The sequence below is a fragment of the Pithys albifrons genome, chromosome 24, assembly GCF_047495875.1.
Source record: "Pithys albifrons albifrons isolate INPA30051 chromosome 24, PitAlb_v1, whole genome shotgun sequence".
Taxonomy (NCBI): Eukaryota; Metazoa; Chordata; class Aves; order Passeriformes; family Thamnophilidae; genus Pithys; species Pithys albifrons.
Window position 1 is genome coordinate 3,806,425 of NC_092481.1, and position 24,458 is coordinate 3,830,882.

General features: G+C 62.8%; 1 protein-coding gene across 4 annotated transcripts in view; it reads left to right on the forward strand.

The window, feature by feature from the left end:
* The first annotated feature begins 6,302 nt into the window (after window positions 1–6,302).
* The window catches only part of AHDC1 (AT-hook DNA binding motif containing 1), a 53,270-nt gene continuing 35,114 nt past the window's right edge, over window positions 6,303–24,458 (forward strand). Inside the window, exons 1-2 of one of the 4 annotated variants that reach the window (XM_071576652.1) lie at window positions 6,303–6,414; window positions 6,897–7,017. Coding sequence is in view for 2 of the 4 variants with exons in the window: in XM_071576650.1 (XP_071432751.1) it covers window positions 13,256–13,445 (190 nt within the window). In the remaining 2 variants the exon portion in view is untranslated. Of the gene's footprint in view, window positions 6,415–6,474; window positions 7,018–12,888; window positions 13,446–24,458 lie in introns of those variants that run through there. The other 3 variants (XM_071576653.1, XM_071576651.1, XM_071576650.1) reach the window with 3 other exon arrangements.

Sequence of the window (24,458 nt, forward strand, 5' to 3'; positions counted from 1 at the left end):
GTGGGCAGTGTCATGGGTGGGGGGTGGGGGGGAGGGGTTTGTTGTCTATTTTTTTAAGGAAGTCTGTAAATAGAGAGAAATAAAAGCTTTCTAACAAGCTGGGGGGGAGCCTCCTGCTGGGGGAGGGGGGGCCATGCTGGGAGGTTGGGCAGGAAGAGGTTAATTTTCCTTTCAGCTTGGCCTCCCCAGCAGGGCCCAGCTGTGGCCGGTAATGAATTCCCCAGCACTGGTGGTGGGAACGGGGGACTGGTCCCTGCCCCAGCCAGGGAGGGGGTCAGGCTTGGGGAGAGGCCCTGGGCAGTTGGGGAGGGGGCATGGAGCCAATGCCAGTGGGTTTGGGGACTTGCCAGAGAGACTGGAGGACATACCAAGAGTTTGGAGAATGTGTCAGGGGAGTTTGGGGACATACAAGGGGGCTTGGGGACATACCAGAGGTTATGGGGACGTGCTGAGATGTTTGGGGACACACAAGAGGGCTTGGGGGACATAACAGTAGATTTGGGGACATACCAGGGCTTGTGGACATACCAAGGGCATTGGGGACATACCAGGGGGTTTGGGAACATGCCAGGGGCATTGGGGACATACCAGGAAGCTTGGGGACATACCAGGGGGTTTGGGGATGTACTGAGGTGTTTGGGGACATACCAGAGGGCTTAGGGACACACCAGGGGGGATTGTGGATGTGCCAGGGGGGTTGGGGGACATACCAAAGAACCTGGGGACACGTCACCATCCCTGAATACCACCAGGCATCTCACAACTCCCCATTCACCTCACCTCCCACAAGAGCTACAGATTCCCGGGGCACACGGATGTGGAGCAAAGCAGGGTTGGATATGCCCCCTCCTTCCACATCCCAGGGAAAAATCCCTGGGGAAGGGCCAGGCCCCTGGCCAGGCTTGGCTGGGCAGGGTGGCAGCCTGCCCGGGGCCGGGGGGGCAGAGCAGATTGTGTGGCAGGGCCAGCCGGGGCCAGGATTCGGTTGGCACCAGGAGGCTGCGGGCACAGCCCCAGTGCCAGATTGTGGCCATCGGCTCTGGCCACCCTGCAACTGGGGCTGGACACTGGGGGACACATCCAGGGGCACCCCACGGGCACGGCACCACCACCAGCACCCCCTGGTATTTGGCACACACAGGCTGTGACACTCACCCAGCACCCCCAAACCACCCTCCTGCTGTGTGGGGCTCACACGTCTCACCCACCCCATGTGTCCCCTGGGCCTGGGGACAGGGGGACACACGTGCTGTCCCTCCACATCCCCGAGGGGGACACAGAGTCCTCCAGACAGGGGGAGCACCCCAGTTCAACCCCCAGCACAGCACTGGGACAAAGCAGGGTTGGGGTCCCCCCCTCTGTGCCCCTGGCTGGCACTGGTGCTGGGCAGGGTCCATCTGTGACTCATTGCTAGTAATTAAAGACTCCATTTAATTGCAACTGGAGGTTGCATAGAGCTGGGCTGGCTTGGGGGGGCCACAGGGACCCGAATCCAATCCAGGACTGAGGGGTGCTGCAGGATGGACCCCGGTGTGCTGAGCCCCAGCTGTGCTGGCCTTGACTCCATCCCTGTTCCTGCTCATTCCTGCCCATTCCTGCCTTGTTACTGCCTGTTCCTGCCTGGTTCCTGCCCATTCCTGCCTTGTTACTGCCTGTTCCTGCCTGGTTCCTGCCCATTCCTGCCTGTTCCTACCCATTCCTGCCTGATACCTGCCCATTCCTGCCTGCCTGTGCATTCAGAGGGGCTGATCCCAGCATTCTCTGTCCAGCTCCCAACTGGAAGCAATGCCACCCCTTCATGTCCCCAGCCAAGGTCCCTTGTCCCCAGCGGTCCTGGTGGCAGGAGTGGGTCAGGGCAGGGGCAGAGGGTTTGTGCTGACCCTGCTGTGCCCCAGGGATCCACGCGGATTCAGCCACGTGCTTCTCCATGTGGTTGTGCCACCACAATCCCTGTGTGACCATGGTCATGTCACCCGAATGTGTCCCCGATATTTGCCTTGGGTGTCATGAGTGTGAAAGCTCTTGGGGACAGAGTGGGGCCCAAGACTGCAGGGACCTGTGTGAGAGGGCTGGGGAGGGCTCTCCATGCTGTCCTTCCCCCCTCTCCCTCCACGGGTGCCCCAGGAGGGCTGAAGGGGTTAAAGGGTTTTGCTGTGGGGTGACCGCAGGCTGGGCAGGGGAGGGGGCATCGATTTTATGTTAATGCTGGGCTGCATCGATCAGGGGTGGAGGGACAACTGCTGGGGGGCACAGCCACCCCCGCTCCCAGGGTCACCCCTCACAGAGCCCCTGCAGCTCCCAGCAGGGTCCACCCTGGAGCCAGGAGCAATGGGGAGGTGGGGAAGGAGGCTGGGACCCCCCAAAGTGCTGCGGGCTCATTTTTGCTGCAGAGTTTGGGCTGGGGGCTTGATGGCTGTGGTGGTGGAGAGGGCAAGGCTGGGGGGGCTCTTCCTCTCCTGGCTGGTCAGTCCTTGCAGTGTCACAGCTGCAACATCTTCAGAGAGGAGCCAGAGCAGCTCAGCACCACGGGGGTTGATCCAGCACCACCGGGACTGATCCAGCACCACCAGGTGCCCCCAAAGCTCCCCAGGAACCCCATGCCCACAGTGGCCAGCACTGCCCACACACCCTGCCCATCCCCTCTCCGGATGGCTGCTCTGCCAGCGCTGTGCCAGCCTGGGCCCACAGTAGGGGCTCACGGCAGGGGGGTCTGGATCCAGCGTGCCCACCCAGTGCCAAGCGCGCGGTGGGCGCAGGTGTGAGACCGCCGCAGATGGCCAGCACTGCAGACCCTGGCACGGGGGGGGGCCGCGGCACTGCTGCCCTCCCTGGGGGTCCCTGTGCCCCCAAGACGCTGCTGGGGACCCTCGAGCATGGGAAGGAGCCATCCCCACCCAGGGCAGGGCAGGGCTTTGTCCCTGTCTCCCTCGGTCCCGCCTCCCCAGGGACTGGCAAAGCCTGCAGAGCTCCTGGGTCGTGGATCAGAGCCACGTCTCCACGGCAGCAATGGCCAGACAACAGTGGAAAATGGCCAAAAATGTGGGTTTAAGCTTGACCAGGCTTGAGCCTGCTGGTCCAGGCCTGCAGGGACTGTGTTCCCAGAGGGGAAACTGAGGCACAGACGGATTTATCTGCAGTCGTCCAGCAGCTCGGCACCAGTCGCTGGGAGGGGACACCTTTTTTCCGTGGAAAAACAACAGATAATTGGGAAGAGCTGTGCTCCAACAACAGCAGCATCTGTGAGAGCAGTGGGGGAGCAGCAGGATTTGGGGACGGAGGTTTGTTGGGCGTGGGGAGGGTCAGGTGACAGCACAGACACAGGCGATGGGGAGGGGGCACAGCGGGAGCTCTGCTTTGCCAGACACGGGGCTGCTCGGAAATGGTTTTATTGGGAGAAATCTGGGATGGTTTTGCTGCTGCTCCGGGGCAGCCTGAGGCTGGAATTCAGCGATAAATGGGGCTCTTCTGCCGCAGTTATATTTATGGAGGTAAAATCTGGCTGGCCCAAACCCCCCACAGACGTCAGAGGGGCAGGACACCCCCAAACCCCTTTAGAGTCTCTGGACCCTGCTCCCCACAAAGGCAACTCCTGTATCCCAACAAAACACCAACACCTTTCGCTGTCGCCTCTCCCCCCACGTCCCCGCGCACCCCAGATCTCCCCCACAGCTCCCCATTGCCCCCAAAGCCCTTCTCCTACCACGGGGACATTTCGGTGTGACAACTGCCACCACTCCCCAGCCAAGCCAACCCCAGCTTTGAGGGGACAAACCCAGGCAGGCCCCCCTGATCCTGCCCACGGGAGTGGCTTTGCCTCCCCGGGTTTGGGGAGCGGAGTGGGGTGCGGGGTGCGGGGACACGGGCTGAGCCGGGGACAGCGGTGGCCCCGGCTCGGCAAAGCAGCCACTAGATGGTAGCGTAAGTCCACGCCAACGCTGCTGACACAGCACTTGGCTGGGAGAGGGGACAGGGTGCCCGGGTGACCCGAGTGGCCCTGGGGACCCGACTCTGCCATCCACCTCCCCAGGTACAAAGAGATCCTGGCAGGGCTGAGCACCCGCGGAGTTGGGACACGAGTGACGTGGACACAACTCACCTGCCTCAATGTCCCCTGGCATGGCTGGGAGCCACCTGTGCTCATGGGGACAACTGGGGACCCTGCTCCCCACCCCATCATGCCCATCTCCCCATCTCTACCCCAAACCCACACCCCAAAGACAACCCCAAAGACACTGCAGGACACAAGCCTGAGTTGAGGGGGGACAAACCCAGGCCTGGGGACAAGTGGGGTGACCCACAAGGCACCCAACTCAGCTTGGAGGTGCTGGGCACCCATAGGAGCCTGGCAGGGCTGGTATAGGGGTGTCCATCCCACCGTGAAGCGCCTCATTTTCCTCCTCATCCTCCCCCAGCCCTGCCCAGGGCTCCATGCCAGGCTGATATATATATTTTATGATAACTATAGAGATGCACTTCAAACCTGACAAAGGACTTTGACAGTTTTAAGCATCTCTTTGATTAATACATGACCTTTTAATGCTTCGGATTAAATTAATAAATCTTTTACATTCTAACCCATTCTGCTTGCAATGTCATGTTTTTTGCACGACCTCTCTCTCTTCCCTGCCCTGTCCCTCTGTCTCACTCCCCCCATCCCTGCACAGGTACAGTGATCCACAGCCTTGCAATATTCATGGGGCGCAGAGCCCTGCAAGGCGAGAAGGGAGGGATCCTCCTCGGTGGTTTTTTTTTTTTTTTTGAACCATCCCTAAAAATAGCAAGAAAATTCAAAGCTGACATTCAGGGCGAGGGGACGAGGAAGCCTGCAAAGTTGCTCACTCAGCCACCAGCAATTGCAGCGATCCTGTTTGCGTGTGCAGATTCCTCTGCTGACCGGGCTGGAGCCCAGGCCTCCTCTCTGCTCCGCTCCCAGGAGCGATGCAGTCCATGCCCCATCCTTATCCGGGGTGTGCAGAGTCCAGGCAGTCCCAAATCCAGCCCCGCTGATCCCACTGGGGCACCCAGAGGGGACGGAGCTGACGCCTCTCCAGCTGCAATAGGTCCCTGCTGGAAGGTGACTCTCAGCTTGACCCCAGCTCACCAGTTCATCCCATTTCGGCAGCGAAACTGGGGTGCCCAGTGCGAATCCAGAGCACAGACTCACTCCTTCCTTGCTGCCTGTTGATCCAAAAACACACATCCAACCCCGAGCTGCCCCGCGCAGGCAGAGGGCTGCTGTGGAGCCAGGTGCTGTGTCTCTCCCTGCACCCATGTGTTATTCCATCGATGACTCACGTGTTATTAGCAGGCAAGCAATATTCCCAATTCCCTGGAGTTAACCCTTCACTCGTCACTCACAAAAACACGGTGTCATAACAAACATCACTGGTATTATCTACTTTAATTATATTGTATCTACCCGGCTGTGGGAACATTAACAGCGACGGAGAGTTGGTGCTGGGGAGATGCTCCATGGAGCCGTGGGGAGGGAGGTTATGGGGTGATCAGGGAGCTGGGGGGCAGCTCCCTGCTCTGCCACCTCTGTCCTAAGGGGTCTTGGTCACCACCTTCCCTTCTGGCGTTCCCCCTGGGATGTGGCCAAGAGGGGACACAGTGCTGTGTCCCAATGAAATTGGAGGAGCAGGGTGTTAGCAAACAGCAGGGGTGTTTCCAGGCCTCAGAAAGAGCTTTTGACTGGGAAAAAAAAAAGAGTTAAAAGTGGTAGGGGAAAGGAAAAAAGAAGGTGTTTGGCTCCAGGGGAATACTTGGCTCCAGGGGAATACTTGGCTTCAGCGAGATTCTTGGCTCCATAGGGTGTGTGAGGGCGCAGGGGTGCTGAGTTGGAGAGGGTGATGAAGCGCACCCCGGATTGTGGGCGGAGGGCGGCAGGGGAGGGGGGGTATATCCCCAAATCCTGCATCCCTCAGGAGGGGGTGCGCAGTGCGGGTGCAACCCGGGAGAGGGCAGCAATGCCCCGCGCATCCCACTGGGACCTCGGGGAGGGGGGGCAACCCGGGTTGGGGGTGTTACCGTCCCCCGAGGGTGCCCCCCTCAAAGTACCCCCTCTCCGTAAGTATCCCCCCCTCCCAAAGCAGCGCGCAACGGCTGCGCGCCCGTTTGCGCCCCTCCCTGCGCGCTTCGCAGCGACTGGGAGGAGAAAAAAAAGGGGGGGGAAGGAAGGAGGGGAAAAAAAAGAGGGGGGGGAAAGGAAGGACTACAAGGCCCGGCATGCCCCGGCGGTGCTGCACGGCTCCCCGGGGTGCCGGATGCTGGCCGTGCCGCTGACAGCGGAGCGAAGCGGAGCCGCGGTCCCCGCCGCGCACGGAGAGAGGAGCGAGGGGCTGGGCGCGCCTGGCCGCCGGCTCTGCTCCCCCCCTTTTATCCCAGCCCCCACAAAGCCGGGAGCGGCAGAAGGCAAGAGAGAGGGAGGAGGTGGTGGAGGAGGAGGAGGAGGAGGAGGAGGGAGGAGGAGGAGGAAGGGGGGAGGCAGCGGCAAGCCAGGGCTCTGCTGCGCTGTGTCTTTCTTTGCTTTCCGCAGGCGGCGAGCGGCGGAGGCGCAGAGGGGAGGTCGGTTCCCCTCCGCCTCCCGCTCCGCTGCCTTTTGTGTGTGTGTGAGAGGCGAAGGGGGGGGGCAAGAAAAGAGAGGAGGAAAAAAAAGAGGGGGAAAAAAGGTGGAAAATAGGGGGAGAAAAAAAAAAGGGGGAAAAAAGGGGCAAAAAATAAGCTGAGCGGTAGAGGGGAGAGAAAATCCCGGAAAAAATAAAATAGAGGGGTGGAGGGGGGGGAGAGGGAAGGAGGAAAGAGCAGGCAGGGGACGGAGGAGGGGGCGGGCTGGCAGGAGCGGAGTTGCCTGGGGAGAATGTGAGCAGGAGGCGCTGGAAATGCTCTCGTTGAAGGTGGCGAGCGGTGCCGAGGGCTCCGGGACCCCCGCGGCCGGTCAGGACGCAGCCCCGGCGGGCGGCAGGAGCCTCCCCAAGCGGGCGGGCTCCGAGGGGCGCGGAGCGCAGGAGCCGGCGGGTGAGTACCGGGGACCCCCGCCTTTGTGTGGGGCTGGGAGGGGGGAGGACACACGGGACACCCCCTTTGGGCAGAGCGGGAGGAGGGGAGGAGGAGGCGGCGTGTCGCGCGTGTGTGTCCCCCCCCGCGCCGTCCCCTCCGCTGAAGTTGCGCGGCGAGTTAGTGCCAAATTGCCGGAGTTTAATGGCACTTGGGGCGGGGAGGGGCGTGCGGGAGGTGGGGGGGGGGGCGCCGGGGCGAGCCCCCCATGGCGGGGTGGGCTGCCATGTCCACGAGTTCGGTCGCCTCCCCCTGGACAACCCCCCCCCCGCGTCTTCACCCCCCGCCCCCCCCCGGGTGCGAGCGGTGAGTGACAGCTGTCAGAGCCGGCTCCGGCCACTAGAAGGCAGAGCCTGTCAACAGCGCTGGGGGTTAGGGGGGCTCCCCGGGGGACATGAGGACCCCCTCGGGGCACAGCATCCCACCCCCTTCCCCTGGCAGCCTGGCCCCGGGAAGCGGCGGGCTGGCCCGGCCCTCGAGGGGCAGCCTCGGGGGGCTGGGGGGGCGTGGAGGGCGTGGGGTCTCCCCGCAGCCCCGCCGGTGAAGTTGCGAGGTCCGTGGCGCGGGGCTCGGCAAGCGGTTGTCACTCCGGTGCCTGTCATCCCTCATCCCCCCTTTGATTTGTTTTTATCGATCAGCTGATTTAAACCCCCCCCCCCTGCGCGGCCCCTCGGTGCTTGTGACGGGGACCACGGGGGACCCACGGTGGCTTTGGCAGGGGCTGGAGTCACCCCCTGGGGTCACGCTGACGCCAGCCCCTCTGCCCACCTTGGGGATGTGTTTGGTGTCCCCAAGGCCCTCGCAGGTGGAGACACCTGGGTGCCTGCTTGTTTACGTGCTGGGGGGAACGACGTGGCTGTGCCCAGGGCCAGGTGGCCTCGTGCCCCCACCCGCCTCGGCCCGTGGCTGCCAGAAGAGCCCCCCAAAAGCGGCAGGGTGAGCTCATTGTGTGGCACAGCGCGCGGTGGAGTCACTCCAGATTTATCCTGGCGTGACAGAGAGCAGAAGCGAACCCCCGGGGCGACGGGCACGGATCCTGCCCCGCTTGCTTGCCCACCCTGGCGCCGGCGTGGTCAGACCCGGGGGGGGCGCGTGGTCTGAACTGGGGCCCCGTGGTCTGAATCGGGGGCCCCCCTCCCAAGCCTCCCCGCCTTTCCTCGCCCCCCCAGGTGTCCCCTTACACTGGCTTCTCCTGCTGGGCTGTGGAATTTGCAGGGGAGGGTGGTGGTGGTGCTGGGGAGCGGAGGGGAAAGAGGAGGGCGGAGAGGGGGGGGCTGGAGAAGGGATGGCGCGGCGCCAAATTCCGCTCTGCCATGTCTCTGTAACCTGAATAGGCCAACTCCATCCCCGGTGCGAGTCCCCCGGGGCTCCGCCGCGCTCCGATGCAGTCAGGCGGGAGGTGGCTTTCGCGGGGCTGCTGCCGTGTTCCCCCCGTCGGACACTCCGGCCACCCCGGCCCCGTTCGTTCCCGGACAGCAGCCGGAGCCTCCGCGCGCCCGCCGGGAGCCGGTCGGGCAGGAGGTGGGGATGCCTTGGGGGAGAAGGGTTGGCACCGTGGCAGGGACGGGGTAGCCAAGGACACGCCGGGAGCGGGGCGGCCGGCGGAGGAGAAGCCATGGAAGCCCATGGAAGGTTACGGGAAGCCTGGGGGGGCCGGCGCTGCCCTGGCCTCCTTAGAGGAGGCAGCAGAGACCCGGGGCAGGCTATTTCTGCTGAGATCCCGAGGAAAGCTCTGGGAGAATTGTGGGCTTCTATAAATAGTGTGTGTCAGCCGAGTGGAAACAGGGCCTTGAAATGCTCCTGCTATTCTCCCGAGTGCTTGGAACCAGCTCTTGGTAAACAGGGCAGCGGTGGGGAGGGCTGTTTCCTTCTTCCGGGCTCGGTAACAGGAGCGGGAGGGATGTGGGGGGGATTTTTTTGCCTGGTGATATGGCAGCGTTCCCCCCCGGGGCCGGCCGGCTGGATGCCGGGCTGTGGCCGGGCTGCCCGGATGCGGGATGGCTCCTGAATGCGTCGCAGATGTGTGTCCCCCCCCTCCCTACCCGCTGCTGTCCCCTCCCCAGCCCCGCCGCCCGCCAAACTTCGGGGCTGGGATGCGCCGTGTGGTCCTCGGGGAGCCGGCGCTGCCGGGGGCGGTTTTCGGGGCGCGGGGGCTCAGCTGGCCGGGGGATGCTCAGCACACCCCCTGCTCTCGCCGGCATGGGGGTCTGCAGGGTCCCAGCCCCGTTCCCCCACTCCCCACCGCGCATCCGTCCGGGCTGGAGTTGATCCCGCTTTGCCTCGGGGCACATGCTGAGCGGTGCCTTGCGCGTGCTGGAGGGCAGGGATTCGATCCCGTGGGACCTTCCCAGGCATGTCTGGACACCCAGGGTGCTGCGGACCTCCTTCCTCGGGGGGTTGTGCATGTGAAGGGGACATGGTGACATATTCCCAGGGTGTTTGCTTGGCTCCAGGGTGCATCCTGGCAGTCCCAGCACTGCGGGGAGCATTCAGCTTCCCACGGGGACCCGGCATCCTGCTCAGTGTGACCTCCCTTCGTACCCGCACCCCAGTGTTCACCCTGTGCTGTACACAGTGGCTCAAAAGCTGCCTTGGATGTTTTTTCCCTTAAAAATAACCCAGAAGGGAAACAACTGGGCTGCACTCAGCTTCCCACTGGGAGTTTTTAGGGTGATGTACAGCAGGCTGTGAGGCGAGAGGGATCCAGTGCACTTCTGGTGGGATTTGGCGTTGAATTCAGAGTTCACCAGGGTGTCACAGGGCTGGGGGGCTCACCCTGTCTCCATGTACTGCCTGCCTGGGTGCTTGGTGCCAGCACAGCAGACCGTGCCCTCGGCGTGGGTGGGAAGGGGCGAGCTCCAGTCCAGTGGTTTCTTTCTTTTTTTTTTTTCCCCTCTCCATCTTTCTTTTTTTTCCCTTTTTTCTTCCTTTTTTTTTTATTCTTTCCCTCCCTCTCTGTGGGTTGAGCGTTGGGGCGACAGACAGGGAAAGTCTGAGCAATGGTCTCCGTGCTGGTGCTGTCTTCAATCACCACGTCCCAGAATCCCTCGCTCTGGGCCTTCTAGGCACAAGGGCTTACAGCGAAAATCGGCAGCTGCAGCTGCGAGTGAAAGCACAAGAGCCCGGCTGGGTCTTTGGCATCGGCAGGAGAGCAAAAAAAAGCTGGGGGAGGCGAGGAGGGAAGGGAAAAGGGGGGGGCGAAATGTGCCCTGTGGTTTTTTTCCAGGCTTGCCACCGAGGGTTGTGTTTCAGAGCATCGGTTCCCGGGCGCGGGAAGAGGCGGGAGGATGGGGGGGTGCGGAGCGGTGCCTCCGGGGAGCTCATTAAAATCTGTCGGCTCCCCCCTTTCTCCGGCCGAGGGAGGCTGGATGTGGAAGGAAGGAGGGAGGGACGTGCTGGGAAGGAACATGCCGGCAAACTGGCTGCCCGGTGGGGACAGTTGCCGGCCCAGGCAGGAACGCTGCCCCGGGGGCTCACCTGTCGGAGCACGTCGGGCGCGCGGTGCCAGCGAGGCCGTGACAGGGGCTGGCGTGTGCCGCCACGCCAGGGACTCCCTCGGCACCTGGAGAAACCCCCGGACACCCAGCCCGGCTCAGAGGGGTGATGAGCTGCCACGGTGCCAGGGTGGCAGTGGGGGGTGTTTGGGAGGGTGCAGGGGGTCAGTGGGGTGAAGGCAGGAAGAGGGGGTGTGAGCAGGAACTGTTGGCATGTGCATGGGCAGTGTTTGGTGTGCAGGGAGAGTTTGGGTGTGCTGGCAGCGTTTGGTGTGCAGGCAGGGCTTGGTGGGCAGAGTTTGGTGTGTGGTTTTAGTGTACAGGCAGGGTTTGGTGTGTGGGCATGGTTTGGTGTGCAGGGTTTGGTGTGCAGAGAAGGTTTGGTGTGCAGGGTTTGGTGTGCAGAGAAGGTTTGGTGTGCAGGGTTTGGTGTGCAGGCAGGGAGTGATGTATGGGCAGGAACTGGTGTTCAGAGTTTGGTGTGCACAGAAAGGTTTTGGTGTGCAGACAAGTTTGGTGCTTGGATGGGGATTGGTGTGCAGGGATTAGTGTACAGGCAAGAGTTTGGTGTACAAGGTTTGATGTGTGGGCAAAGTGTGGTGTGCAGGCAGGGATTGGTGTGCAGGGTCTGGTGTGCACAGAAAGGGTTTGGAGTGCAGGGTTTGGTGTGCAGGCAGGGTTTGGAGTGCAGGGTTTGGTGTGCAGGGTTTGGTGTGCAGGGTTTGGAGTGCAGGGTTTGGTGTGCAGGGTTTGGTGTGCACGGTTTGGTGTGCAGGCAGGGTTTGGTAGGCAGGCAGGGTTTGGTGTGCAGGGTTTGGTGTGCAGGCAGGGTTTGGTGTGCAGGGTTTGGTGTGCAGGGTTTGGAGTGCAGGGTTTGGTGTACAGGGTTTGGTGTGCAGGCAGGGTTTGGTAGGCAGGCAGGGTTTGGTGTGCAGGGTTTGGTGTGCAGGCAGGGTTTGGTGTGCAGGGTTTGGTGTGCAGGGTTTGGAGTGCAGGGTTTGGTGTGCAGGGTTTGGAGTGCAGGGTTTGGTGTACAGGGTTTGGTGTGCAGGCAGGGTTTGGTGTGCAGGCAGGGTTTGGTGTGCAGGCAGGGTTTGGAGTGCAGGGTTTGGTGTGCAGGGTTTGGTGTGCAGGGTTTGGAGTGCAGGGTTTGGTGTACAGGGTTTGGTGTGCAGGCAGGGTTTGGTGTGCAGGGTTTGGCACATGGACAGGAATGGGTGTGCAGGGTTTGATGTACAGGGATGAGGCTGCCATGCAGATCCTGGGTGTTTCAATGAGTCTGTGCAGGTGTTGGCAGAGGGACACTCCACCCTGGTGAAAACACCTCCTTCCACTCCTCAGTGAAGGGAACAGACAGTGTTGGGGACCCCTCCCCTTTCCAAATCCCACTGTGCCAGTGGGCGAGCACTGGTGCAGCCTGGCCTGGCTCGAGGCGGGAGACGGGGGAGTGGCAAAATGTGGTATTGATCCTCTGGGAGGGAGAGAAAAGCAGCTCTGGCATCTGCCAGCTCCAACCTCTGCCCTTCCCACAGCTAAACCAGCTCCAGGCAGAGGGAGCAGCATGCCATCCCATCCCACCATCCCATCCCATCCCATCCTATCCCATCCCATCCCATCCCATCCCATCCCATCCCATCCCATCCCATCCCATCCCATCCCATGCCCGTGTCACTGCTGCCGCCCCCAGGGCCCTGAGCCCCACGCACACTCTTCCCTTTTCCCTCTTCCCTCTTCGCTCTTCGCCTCCTGCTGACTTCAGCGCATCGGCTTGGGCTCAGCGCCTGAACATTCCTCGCAAAACCTGGGCCTAAAATATCTGGAGGAGGATGGAGCGCCTTGGGCGAGGGAGATGAGCTCCTCAGCTGCGGGAAAGAGGGAGGCTGCCGGGCTGGAGGCAGCAGGGACGCTCTGCTCCCTGCCAGCTGCCAGCCCCGCTGGCCCCCTGGGAATTTGCCGGGAATAAATCTTGCCTGGTGAAGTCAGTGGTTTGGTTTGGGATGGATGTGCCCGGGCAGAAGCAGGGGTGGGAGGGGAGTGTGGCGCCCTGTGAGGCGCTGGATGAGGGGCATGGGGAGCAGGGATGGCACTGGGAAGGGGGGACAGAAGAGCACAGTGTCAGGGAGTGACAGAAACCAAGGTGGCAGGGCGAGTAGGGTCACAGAGGAAACAGGGTGGCAGGGAGTGGGGTAGCAGGGAACCAGCGTGACAGTGGAGCAGGGTGGCAGGGAGAAGGGTGGCACAGAATGGGGTGATGGGGGAGCAGGAGAGCAGGGTGCCGTGGGAGAGGAGTGGCAGAGAGCAGGGTGACAGTGGAGCAGGGTGATAGAGCAGGGTGGCAGGGAGAAGGGTGGCAGAGGAGGAGGGTGACAGGGCAGCAGGGTGGCAGGGCAGCAGGGTGACAGAGCAAGGGAGCAGGAAGAAGGGTGGCAGAGGAGCATGGTGGCAGGAAACAGGGTGGCAGGGTGACAGCAGAGCAGGGTGGCAGGGAGAGAGCTGGGTCTGGGTGGCTGAGGAGGGACAATAACTGCTGGGAGGGAGGTGCTAGGCGGGAGCTGTGTGAGAACCAGTTTGCGAGGTCCAGATTGGCAGCAGATCCTGAACCAGGAGGAGCTGAGCATCCATACGGCCCCTGCCGAGATCAGACGCGACGACAGCGACTCGGTTTGGGGGAAGAAATTGGAGGCGGGGGAAGCTTTTTTGCTGAAATGAAATTTGAACCCCAAAGTGGGAGGGAAGTGGAGGTGGGGGGCACGGCTCTCTCCACATGGTTATTACTGCTGTTTTCCACCCAGCTGAAAGGAGAATGTAGCTTAATATGGACCCGCGGGGAGGAGAAGCGCTCGGGAACGGGGATTTGGCAGGAGGGAGCTGGGAAACAGCAAGAGGAACGTAGAGGTGAGAGTGGCCAGGGCTTTGCCCAGGGAGGAGAGGACGGAGCTGGGCTGGAACAAGGCGCTATTGTTCTTGGCGAGCGGGGGGCCGGCTGCGGCCCCCCCAGACCCGCAGAGCTGGCGCGGATGTGGGGAAGGTTTTTGGGACCGGTTTTTCCCGGCGGATTGTTGGCTGGGGAGCTGGAAGGGCTCATGGTGTTGGGGTGCACCAAAGGGGGCGCGTGAAACGCCTGTGGAGGCTCAGGGTGAGCCTGGAGTGTGACAGGGAGGTGATGGCAGGTGAGAGGACAGGGGTGAGCCGGAGCAGTTCCGGATCAGGGAGTGGGAGTGGGGTTGGTGGGGCAGGGACTCGGTGCTGGGGAGCCGTGTGGGGATGGGGTGAAACCCGGTGTTTTGCCAGCACAGCTCCTTGGTGTGTCTGTGGGTCTGGGGAGGGCAAACCAGAGGGGCTTCTCCCCTCCCTGCTCTGGGGAGCTTTGTCACCCTGTGATCAGTGTCCTGCTGCGTTCCCCTCCTGGCTGTTGGCGTGTCTCTGGTGGTCCCCAGCCCTCCCATCCTATGTGTCCCCTCGGTCCCTCACCCTGGTGCCTGCCATTGCCATCCCTGGCACACCACGGCTGCCGTTGGTGTCACGTGCCACGTTGCCATAGCCTCCGGTTGTCCCCTGGGCCACCATGGTGCTTGGGGACACCCCAGGGTGGTGATGAGTGGGAGTGTGGGGAACCAGCGAGGCACAGAGGGGCTGGAGGAAGAGGAGGAGGAGGAGGATGGCGAGATGTGTCCCATGGGGTCCAAGGGCTGTGGCTGGGTAGTGGGTGCCGAGGCAGTGCCCGAGCTCAGGGCAAAGCTGAGCTTGTCCCAACCCTCCCTGGGCTCGCTATGCCTTGGCCCTCCCAGCCCAGGTGGAAAAGAGAGACACCCCCCCCAGCAAATCCCTGGCATTTGGTCCCCATCCCCCCAGTTCCCACCTCTCCAGTGCTTCCAACGAAGCGATGCCCTAAAGGCAGCAGAAGCACCTTCACAAGTGCACACTAAATATTTGAACACGCTTGGGTGGCTCTGATGTCTCTGCTGCTTTTGCTCTTCCCCACCCCTCCTTCCTTGGCCTCTCTGGGCCCCCCAGAATTTAGGGGATACCCACAGGGGGACTCCCCCTTTCCTCCCAGACAGGGGAGCTCAGCAGCTCTTGCTTGGAATTATTTGCTCCAGCCGAGCTGGTGCGGGGCTTGGCATGGCCGTGTCACCCTGGGTGTGTGTGTCACCGTGTGTGCCCCCCTTTTCCCAGCCCACTCTCTGCCAGCCCCGGCTGCACGTGGTGGTACCACGGCATCCGCGCGACGCCCGCCTCCCCATCCTTCATCCCTCCTCTTCCTCCCAGCCCCAGCACCCTGCAGCCGGGCTGGGCGCCCAGCGGGGCGGGAAGCGGGGGGAGCAGCGTTCCCCTCCCCTCCCCGGCATTCCTTGGGAGTGAAACACAAGAGCTGGCAGGGCACTCCTGCTTTCTCTGGCCTCCGCTCCTCCGGTGCCTGAACAAAGCCCTCCTGCCTCTCCCGGGAACCCGGGGTTTGAAACAGGAGAGGCGGCTGGTGCTGCGTGGCAATGTCCTCCTCCAGCTTGTTTTGGAGTCTCTGGTGGGTGGGGGACAGAGTTGGGCACGGTCCCCAAGGGAGGCAGCTCTGGATGGGGAATGCTGGGGTTACCCACAAGGACTGTCCACCACAAAGACTGTTGGCATCCTCCCCAACCTGGGCTTTGCATCCCCACCTTCTCACTGCCAACATATTGCTATGGAAACTGAGCCCTGGAGAATACCCGTTCAACCCCAGTTTGCCCCCAGTTTGGTCCCAGTTTGGCCCCCAGCTCTCATGCAGAACTCATCAGTGGCAACACAGGTTGGTGTAGCCTTCATCCCACGATCTGGGATGATGCATCCCAGAGGGAATGCACACTCCAGCCCCCTTCCCAAAGTCCAACACCCCTGTCCTCTCCAAACAAAGCCCCCCCCACCCTCCCCACCGCCCCCGGTGAAACAGGGCCCTGCCGGAGCGCAGTCCCCGACAGCGAAGGTTATTTTAATGGATGCATTACTTTAAACGAACCCTCCGCCATCTGTTCCACCCCCTAATTACGCATGCAAAAAAAAGCCCATCTCACAGCCAGCGCAGGAGAAAGTAAAGATATAAGTGATTTAAATGCATGTATCCGCAGCTCTGCCGGCAGCTGGGCTGGGCTGCGCTCCTCGGCTGCCTGGCGAGCCGGGCAACTTGGAGGCAAGGAGGAAAAAAGGGATGGTTCTCCTGGATCCACCTTGGGAAGGTGGCTGTGGATGACGGGTGGATGGTGGGCGCATCAGGGGTGGAGCGTGGTGGCTGTACCATCCATCCATCCCTCCATCCCTCCCTTCATCCCTCCCTCCCTCCATCCCTCCCTCCATCCCTCTCTCCATTCCTCCCTCCATCCCTCCCTCCATTCCTCCCTCCATCCCTCTATCCCTCCATCCATCCCTCCCGCGGTTTCCTCTCCCTGTCACCCCCTGAAGGTTAGCTCTGCCCGCCGGCTGCCAGGCTCGGCGTGGTGGCGGCTGAGCCTTCAAAGCGCGGGGACACGCCACCATCCTCGGGCTGCCGCGGTGCATGGCGGGGCTTTGGGGGGAGCACCCCCAGGCTTGGCCAGGCTGCTTGTCCTGACGCTCTCTCTGGAGGTGGCTGCTGTGGGCAGGGGGTCCCATGGGGTGGGGATGGGTGTGCGTGGCCTCCAGGTGATGCTGGGTCTGTGTCACCTGGGAAAGGGGCTGAGGAGGAGGGAGTTTCCCCCCTCCATGCTGCTGTTCCAAAGCAGGAACTGTGTTTCCATGAGCTGTCCCAAAATCCAGGTTTCTTGGACCCTGAGTGCTTGCTGGCAGCCTGTCCTTTGGGGCTGTGGAGAGTGAGGGTGGGGTCTGAACAAGCCCTTGGTTGGAGAGGCAGAGCTCATAGGTGATGGAAAAAACCCATTTTAAAATCAACCTCCTGCTTTGGGGAGTCCCAGAGGGGACAGGAGGGTGACAACAGCGCAGGGGGCTGCATCTGTCCCTGCCTTCCAGTGTGACTCAGTTTCCCCCGTCCCCAGCACAAACCACCCACAGGGTTGGGATGGGTGAGCGGTGTGGCTTTGGGTGACCCCACGGTGACAACACAGCACCATGACCACCATAGCAGGGCCACCACTTGGCGCCGGAGCCGACGGCGTTCCTGGGTGCCCACCGTCCCCCCCTCTCCCTCCGTCTCCTTCTCTCCGTGCCTGACTGCAGCAGATGCGCCAGCTCTGCAGGAAGAGGGAATTAAGTTGGGCTGGAGGAATTTTAAAGATTGCTGCAGGCCTGAGGGTCTTAGATCCCCCCGCGGAGATGGGCAGTCATGCAGAATTAATCCTATCGGCAGCCTGGCTCGGCTTCAGCCGGTGCAGAGCTCCGAGAGAGCACGCGGGAGCGCGGGGGGCGATGCTGGGGGCGGCTGAGCGAGCCCCGACGCCCCTCGGCGTCGATGGGAAATTAATAATGAAAAATTAAAAGCCCCAATTCAGCCTTTCCCCCTCCACACGCTCCCCGCCCCCCTTCCCCCCCCCCCCCGCTCCTTCCTTCTCCCCATCAGCCTGGAGGTGGGACTCGTAGGGGGGAAGGAGGTGGGTGGATTCTGCAAAGCTTAAGGAAAACCTGTTTGCTGTAGCCAACGGAGCCCGTGGTGGGAGAAAACGCCAGGAACGCATCCTGCTCCTGGTGGACAGCCAGGGCTCAGCCATGGGGGGCTGGCTGGGCCTGGGGGGGGTGGGGGGCACCCCTGTGCTGCCATCACCCAGCCCCCTCTGCAATGGGGTCACGCAGTGGAATGAGGCAGCTTAGGGTGACATAAGCAGGTTGAGGTGACAGGAGGCAGGCTGGGCTGACAGGAAGGAGGTCGAGGTGGCAATAGGGAGGTTGGAGTGGCAGGAGCAGGTTGGGGTGGCAGGAGACAGGTCAGGGTGGCAGGAGCAGGTTGAAGTGGCACAAGGCAGATTGAGGTGGCAGGAGGCAGGTTGGGGTGACAGGAGACAGGTGAAGGTGACAGGAGGCAGGTTGAGGTGACAGGAGGCAGGTGAGGTGGCAGGAGTGAGGTTGAGGTGGCACAAGGCAGTTGGGGTGCTGTGCCATCGCAGGGGACACAGGGACACACCAGACATCCCCACATGCTGCACCAGCCACCCACCACATGCAAGGGGACACCAGGGTGGCATCTGGGTGCCCCGTGGCTCTGCCAGCCCCACAGGCACCCTCGTCCCCATCGTCCCTCCTGGCTGCTGGGGCCGCGGTACCAGCGGGCTCAGTGGCTGCGTGATGCCGGGCAGGGTGGCCCGGGAGGGCTCTGCAGCTGCTGCCGAGCCCTCTGCTCCTCCGGTTTATAAATAATGCAGCACCGAGGCGTGTTGGCAGCGCCCGCACACGCCTGCAGCCCTGGCGCGGCGGTGGGCGCTTCGGGGGCGAGCGGCGGGTGCTGTCACCCCCGGCTGGGTGACACCGAGCCATGTCAGCCCAGTGGGGAGGTGGTGAACCCCGGGGTGTGTGTGTGTGGTGTGTGTGTGGTGTGTATGTGTGTGCCCCCTTTGCTCCCCACGGTGCCCCCAGCCCCACACGCCCGGGGTGGGTGGGTGGCGGTGATGGGTGTCCGCGATGGTGGGTGCCCGCGGTGACCCCACGCGTGGGGACGTCCCCAAGCCTCGCGACGGTGGCGCGGATGGCGACGGCGCAGCTTGCAGGGTTGCCATGGCGATGTGCTGGCACTAACGAACCCGAGTAAACATTAACGAGGGAGAGCCCCACGCGGGTGGGTGCGAGGGTGGGGACCCAGGCGTCCTGCGGGACTGGGGGCTGGAGTGGGGGCCGTGGCATCGCCCCAGTGTGGGGTGCACTGGGGAGATTGCCCCCCGAGGGTCCCCTCTAGGTGCTGTGTGAGGCTGTGCTTTTAATGGTCAGACTGGGAGCTCTGGGTGCATCCTTGGGGGCAGGATGTCAGTCCCCTTCCCAGTTTGGGGGCACCCACAGTGGGGAGGTCCCCACATTGGGGTCTCAGGTGTCCTGTCACAAACTGTCACCGTCACCCTCCCCGTGCAGCCCCTGTGGGTTAGAAAGGGGGAGAGGAGGCCCCACGGTGCCCTCCAGGGCTGGTGGGGAGCTCAGGGTGTTCCTGGCAGCAGCTGCCACCACTGCTGCAGTTGTCACCATGACTCAACTTGCCACATCCCTCCCTTTCGCATGGCCACACCAGCACAGGACCCACACCGTGCTTGGGTGGGGGTCAGAGTGGGGGTCAGGGTGGGGGTCAGCCCCCCACACCAGCACCCGCACCGTGCCCAAGGTCCCCTCCAGCATTTAATGGTGCTGCAGCTCATTAAACGGAGGTGCAGGTGCCCCCGGTACCTTCATCCTCCCAGAGGGCTCTTAATGAGCGGCTGCTAACGAGCGCTCCCGTTCCCCTTCCAGCCCTGGGAAGAGGCTGATTGGTGAGAGGCACCCGGGAGCAACGCATGGGCTCCTTTCAGGGGCTTCGAGGGGTCCAGTGACCCCTTTGCTGTGCTGCAGATGTGGTCTTTGCACTGTGCACGAAGGTCACATGTCACTGTCACCACACTGGCGTCACATCCCTCCCCAGCTCCTCCAGGTGTTGTGTCATGGGCACCTGGTGCCCTGTGCCTCAGTTTCCCCTCCTGGGGACACGGCGCCCTGGGAATGGGCACTGGGGCTCACAAACATGCAGAAGTGTGGGCTGAGGCTCCTGTTGGTGCCCCCAGCTCAATTTTTGTCCCCAAAGTCATGTTGCTCAAAGCCACCCAACCCCTGGGAATTCCTCCTTGGGTCTGTTTGTGCGGGGGGACTCCAGAGGGGTCAGCTCAGAGTCTGTGGTTCCAGTGCACCCCAAAACCAACCCAGTGGCTCTGATGCAGTGCAGGGTGGTGGGTACCTGCAGGAGTTGGACTGGGGGCTGCCTGGCTCGAGGCTTGTCACCCTCCTTTGGGGGCTGCAGAGGGGGACAGCCCATCCCACACAGAGCCATCGACCCACGGCAGGGCCGTGTCCCCCAGCTCCCCGCTGAAGGGAGCCCTAATCCTCGGTGACACGGTGCCCAGCCCTGTGGTGGCTAATTGCAGTGTCCCCAGCTAAGGATTATGGTTTAAAGCAGGGAAGGAGCAGCAGGAGCAGATGAGCTCCTGAGCAACAAAGCTCCTATTCCCCTGCAAAGCGACTTTTATTAGGGATATAATTAAAAGCTGACAGGAGGGGAAGATCACGGGGATGGTCAGGGTGAGGGATGAAGCCACCTGAAGGTCCCTGTGCCCCCTGCAGGCATCCCACCCACCAGCCCCCTGCTCTGACCGCAGCGTTTCTGGCAGGGCAGGAGGCAGTGAGGTGCTGGGCTGGCAGAGGAAATCCAAACTCAGCCCCTATGAAAGGGGCTTTGTGTGCCCGGGAAGGAGCAGCCCTCCTCCTTCTCCTCCTTCTCCTCCTCCTCCTCCTCCTCTGTCTGCGGGGCCACTTTCCCGCCTGGGGGTGGCCTCGACTTGGGTGCCAGAGGGAAACTGAGGCACGGGGCAGTGTGACAATCCTGTGGCCTCCTGCCCCACTCAGCCTCCTGAGCTTTTCCCTGTCACTTATACCTGTGGCTCTGGGTGAGCCGACCCTGAGGACATGCTGGGGTCCCCATGGGTACCCCAACCAGTGCCATCCCTGCAGAGGTCCTGCCTGCCAGGGTTGGTCAAGGCACTGGCAGTGGAGAAGGAGCTGTGGGGACAGAGGGACAACATGGGGACAGAGGGACATTTTCCCCTGTCTCCTTCCTGCCACTCAGATTGCCCTTTCCCAACGCTGCCTGCCTCAGTTTCCCTTTCCCCTCTCTTGAGTGCTGTGGCTGCCCTTTGGCACGGCAGGACCCCGGACCACCCTGGGGGGATGCCAACCCTCCCTGGTGACGCTGACTAACCCCACGGATGTGGCTGAGGTCCCCTGGGAAGGGGACACTTTGCAGCACCCAGAGTTTGGCACTTTCCTGGGCTTCCACTCATGGGATCATTGCTCCAGTGCCAGTCCAGTCCCGTGGCAGGGAGGAGAGTGGGTGCAGGCAGGGACCCCCAGCTGGGAGCTGGGCACCAGCCACCTTGCCCTGGCGGGCAGCAGGGGGCTTGTTCTCAGCCTGGACAGGAAGATGAATGAATTCCATTATGGGATCGCGATTTTATTCCACGTGTCAGGGAGCCTGAGATTAACTTGCTCACCAGGCTGTGACAAACCCAGACACCCGTGTGCACGCGCTTGGGCGCGGGGGCTTCACACACGCACTGGGCACGGAGGTGCTGAGACCCCGCTGTGCCCCTCAGGGCGGGCAGGGCCATGCCCATCTGCACTGATTCCATCTGGGAGCCCTCCGGCTCCTGGGGAGGGTGGCACAGCCCAAGGCAGGGTCTGGCACTGCCACTGTGTTGTCCTGTGCCCTAGAGGCCCTTCAGCCCATCCAAGGGCGTGTGTCTCGCAGCCGGGCAAGGGGTGAAGCATCGTCCCAGCACAGCTCTGGGAGGCCACGTGCTGCCAAACAAACAGGCTGGGAGGGAGGTGGGAAGCAGAGCATAGAAGGTTGGAGGCCTGTTGCAATAGCTGGCGGTGCTGGGGACAGGACAAGGCCAATGGACTGCTCTCATCTCACCCTGTGCGGGAAGTTGCCCACCTTGGGAGTGTTGGGGTGTGCATGGAGCCAAGATGTGCCATGTCGTGCCGTGCTGTGAGCCATGCTTTGCTGTGGTGTGCCATGCTTTGCTGTGGTGTGCCATGCCTTGCTGTGCTGTGCCATGCCGTGCCATGCTTTGCTGTGCTGTGCCATGCTGTGCCGTGCCGTGCCGTGCCATGCTTTGCTGTGCTGTGCCATGCTGTGCCGTGCCGTGCCGTGCCATGCCTTGCTGTGCTGTGCCATGCTTTGCTGTGCCGTGCTGTGCCATGCTTTGCCGTGCCATGCCGTGCTGTGCTGTGCCGTGCCGCGGGGCCGGCTGCTCTCCCCTCGCCGCCCCCCCTGTGCGGGCGCAGGCAGCTGGCTCTGTTTGCTGGAGGCTTTGCGCATTCCAGTTCGTGGGTCACTCGCCTTCGAAACCTCTCCGGGGACGGAGGCAGTTGGGAACCGTAACAAACAACCCAAGGGCTCCAATGACGCCCGCGCCCGGCACTGCCTGCCAGCACCAGGGTGGGGGGCAGCCTTGGGAGACAGCCCCCCGCTCCCCTGGGGCGCTGGAGGGCAGTTCTGGGGTGGTGCTGGGAGGTCCCAGGACAAATAACTGAGAGACATTCTGAGCGGGATTCCTTGCGGGAGGTGGGAGTGTTTGCTTTTTGGGAAGTGCAGGAGGGATGCTGTGGTTGCCTCCGTGTCGGGGATGGGGTGCAGAGCGGGCTGCCCGCAGTGGGGTGTCATCCAGGATCCGTGTGGGAAGGGGTGGTGAAGTTGGCCAGGCCTGGTGTAGGCAAGAGGATAACATGGGCAGCGAGTTTGGGATGGCTCAGGGCTGGTTACAGTGTCATGGAATGTGCGTCGGAGCCATCGTGAGGGGATCCAGGGTCTGGAGGGGCAGTGGGAGCGCGGTGGGAGCGCAGCATGGCTTGGGGAGGTTGGGCGGTGTGGGGAAGGTCAGCCTTGGCCAGATGCAGCCACTCCACCCTCCTCCAGTGCTTTGCACATTAATGCAAATGCACTGGCCTGAGTGGTTCATTAGCAGCATGTGGAATGGAATAATGCATCCGCATCCCATTAGCCTAATGAAAAAAAGGGAGCCGGCACCTGGAACAAAGCTGCCGACTCTTGGCTAGTGCTCTGGCTCGGCCATGCTGGGCCGTGGGGGCCCCCCTTCCCCTCCCCTCCCTTCCCGTCCCTTCCCCTCCCTTCCCTCCACTGCCCCAGCCATTGCCTGCCCGGTCCTCTGAGCATCCTCTCATCCAGTGCCATGGAAGGGGAGCCCATCCCCAGGGTGTCACCATGGCTCCCATCCCCAGGATGTCACCACAGTGGGTTGCAGCCCCAGGGGGACTCCAGGGTGGTCCCAGCATCACCCCTCTGCATCCCAGGGTGAGAGAGGGATCCAAGCCAGGAGTGCCGCAGAGGCGCTGGCTTGGGTGTTGAGTGTCCCCATGTCCCTGGGGCTTGAGTGCGGAGCCTGACAGATTCAGAGGGACCCCAGGGTGGGCAGAGCTGGTTGCAGCATCACCCCTCTGCATCCCTGGGAGGGAAGGGGTCCAAGCTGGGAGTGCCGCAGAGGCGCTGGCCGGGTGTTGAGATGTCCCCATGTCCCTGGGGCTGGGAGCGGGGAGCCTGAAGGATTAGAGGAAACATTGCCAAACAAACCAGGCTGTGCCGGAACCAATTAGCCTCCAGCAGGCAGAGTTTCAGATGCTGTTATTTCTGCCTCTTCTCTTTTCTCTCCCTCCTTCTGTCTCCCCCTTTCCCCCCTCCCTGGCCCTCCCCAGCCCCTCCTGCCCGCCCCCAGCATCCCTGCTCTCGCCATTCCTCTCCGTGTCGGAGCTTGTTTTGGGCACTGGCTCTGGAGTGAGTCATGCCGCGCGTAGGGGATTTTAAAAGCTTTCTGCTGTCGCTGGGAAGCCGGTTTGGGCTGCTCCGACACTGGGGGTGGAGCGCCAAGCCTCGCAGACAACCCTCGTCTGGGGAACCCAAAAAAATCCCCCACCCCGGTGCCCCGAACCCCTGGGATCCCTTGGGCCCCCCTTTGCGGGGGTCGGCTCGGTCACCCTAGCCAGCAGTTGAGTCACAGGCGAAACTTTCGAGCCGTTGGAGCTTCCTCACCGGGGCCCCTCTCCGAGGAAGTGGTCTGCCGGGGCGTCGAGCCCGACGGGGCGGTTGCCCTGTCCCGGTGGGTGCTGCACGCAGGCGCGGGCGGCCGGTGCTGGAGCTCGAAGCGTGGGAGATTTCTTTTTTTTCCACCCCCCCTTTCCCTCCCTCCTTCTCTCCACCACCGCCTCTGCCGGCCCCGCTGCCAAACCCGGGGTGGGGGCCCTCCGGCACGACCCTCCCGCCGGTCCGCAGCTGGCCGCGGTCCCCCCCCCTTCATCCTCCTCCTCCTCCTCCTCCTCCTTGCCTTGAGCTGTGCTGCTGAGGGACTGCAGCTCCCGTGGATCAGGAGGAGATTTAGGTCAAGCGCTCGACTGAGTCGAAACAGCCATCTGTGTGCGGAGGAAACCGGCCACCCAGAGCCCCCGGCGCGGCTGGCCTGGCATCGCCACCGGGTCCCGGCACCGCCCGCACCCCCCAGACCCCACGCCTGGGCACACAGCCTGCCTTTGTCTCCAGCAAGGGGGGAAAAAGCCACCCAATGAATAAATAAACCAGGGGGGAAATCTCCCTTCCTGCTGGTCGGTCACCCCTGGGCTGTGCCGTGGGCATCGCCGGGAAGTTTGGCACGGAGCGGCCACGGCAGCGCTCCAAGGTCGCCCTGACACGCGGTGGGAAGGTGCGCGCCGGCGGGAACCGGGCACGGATGCGGGTGCGAGGCCGGAGCCGGCTGCGGGCGCCCGCGGAGCAGGCAGGGCGGGAGGTGCAGGCAGGAGGGAGGCTCTGGCTGCCTGCCCAGAGCCTGGACTCCTGGGTTCCTGCAGGAACAGGGTGGAGCGGGAGGAGGATGGGGAGCTGGTGTCATCCTGGCCGTGGCTGGGGGAGCACTTCCCTCCCTGGGATGGTGGGAGGCTCCACGTGGGAGCTGTGCCTCAGTTTCCCCAGATGATGGAGCAGAGCAGTGTGGTGCTGGCAGCACAGCTGGGCACCCTGGCGAGGTGGGGACCCCTGGATACCCCCTTGCCGGGATGGAGGTGACTGTGGCCCCTCCTGCCCTCCACCTGCCAGCTTCTTGCTTTCTCCATTTCCTTCCGGAGCCTTTTCTCACTCGCCGGTGTCGGTGCCGCTGCGCCTGTGCACACGCCGGGCCCGGGCAGAGGAAACGCCACCGGTGCCTGTGGGAGGGCTGGCGCACA